The sequence below is a fragment of the Loa loa genome, assembly GCF_000183805.2.
Source record: "Loa loa unplaced genomic scaffold supercont3.3826, whole genome shotgun sequence".
Lineage (NCBI taxonomy): Eukaryota > Metazoa > Nematoda > Chromadorea > Rhabditida > Onchocercidae > Loa > Loa loa.
In genome coordinates this window covers 1-904 of record NW_018112004.1, presented here as the reverse complement: position 1 = coordinate 904, position 904 = coordinate 1, and the positions used below count along the sequence as shown (strand labels likewise).

The 904-nt window shown below is 26.5% G+C and overlaps 1 protein-coding gene across 1 annotated transcript; it reads left to right on the top strand.

Annotated features, from left to right (window-relative positions):
• Positions 1-24: 24 nt before the first annotated feature.
• LOAG_16061 (EF hand family protein) lies at positions 25-461 on the top strand (the record flags this gene model as incomplete). Its single annotated transcript, XM_003151548.1, has 2 exons — positions 25-40; positions 322-461. The coding sequence occupies 2 exons, from the start codon at positions 25-27 to the stop codon at positions 459-461; spliced, it is 156 nt and encodes a 51-aa protein (XP_003151596.1).
• Positions 462-904: the final 443 nt, after the last annotated feature.

Genomic DNA, 904 nt, shown 5'->3' with positions numbered 1-904 from the left:
TAACTACGTGAAAATTAATACTTAATGTTACAAGTGAATAGTTTTGCTCAAATGTCCTAAATGTTTTTATGTTTTTAAATTACAATATACGTTATTATCAATAATAGAAGAACAACTGGAATATTTCGCTATTTAAATGATTTAATTATTAATTTTGCTTCGGATCAATTAATTACTTCCATTATTAACGCTTAATTTCAATACTGATTTAAGCTACACCTTGCTATTCTTCGTATAAATTAGAATTTTTATTGGGAAGAAAATAAGGAATAAGTGAAATTACATAATTATGTATAAAATCTTTTTAAGGTTTCCTTGCAGATGAAGTGTTAAAAATCCTGGAGGAAACGATGAAAGTAACAGATCGAGGATTGATTGAAGCTAAATTTCAGCTGGCTGATACAAATCATGATGGGCGAATTTCATTTGATGAATTTATGAGCATGATAAAAGAATCGTAATTATATTACTGATAAAGCGTTATAATTTGCATATACGGTATTAACTGCATAACACAGGAATCGATTATAGGAAATATAAAAAGTGCAAAAGGTTTAGTTAACATTACTGCAAGTGTAAGCATTAAAATTGTTCTTTACTTAAGAGGTTTTAAATCATTCTCAAATAATACGAAATAAAATAAATTTATAAATTGAGCGATTAGAAATTGAAATTGTTTCAATTAAACAAAGATGAGAAATTTGAATAACAACAATTGTCGACGAGTTCTCCCACAATTTGCGCTACTTAAACATATCAGATCAGAAAAAAATAAAAAACTAGACCAATATAGAGCAATATGAAATATATTCCAAAAATTTTGAAGTAAAATCTATTCCCAACAATGCAATCAATTAACACTCATTGTTAATTAATTGTAGGTTGGCTAATTAGTAGAATTGTG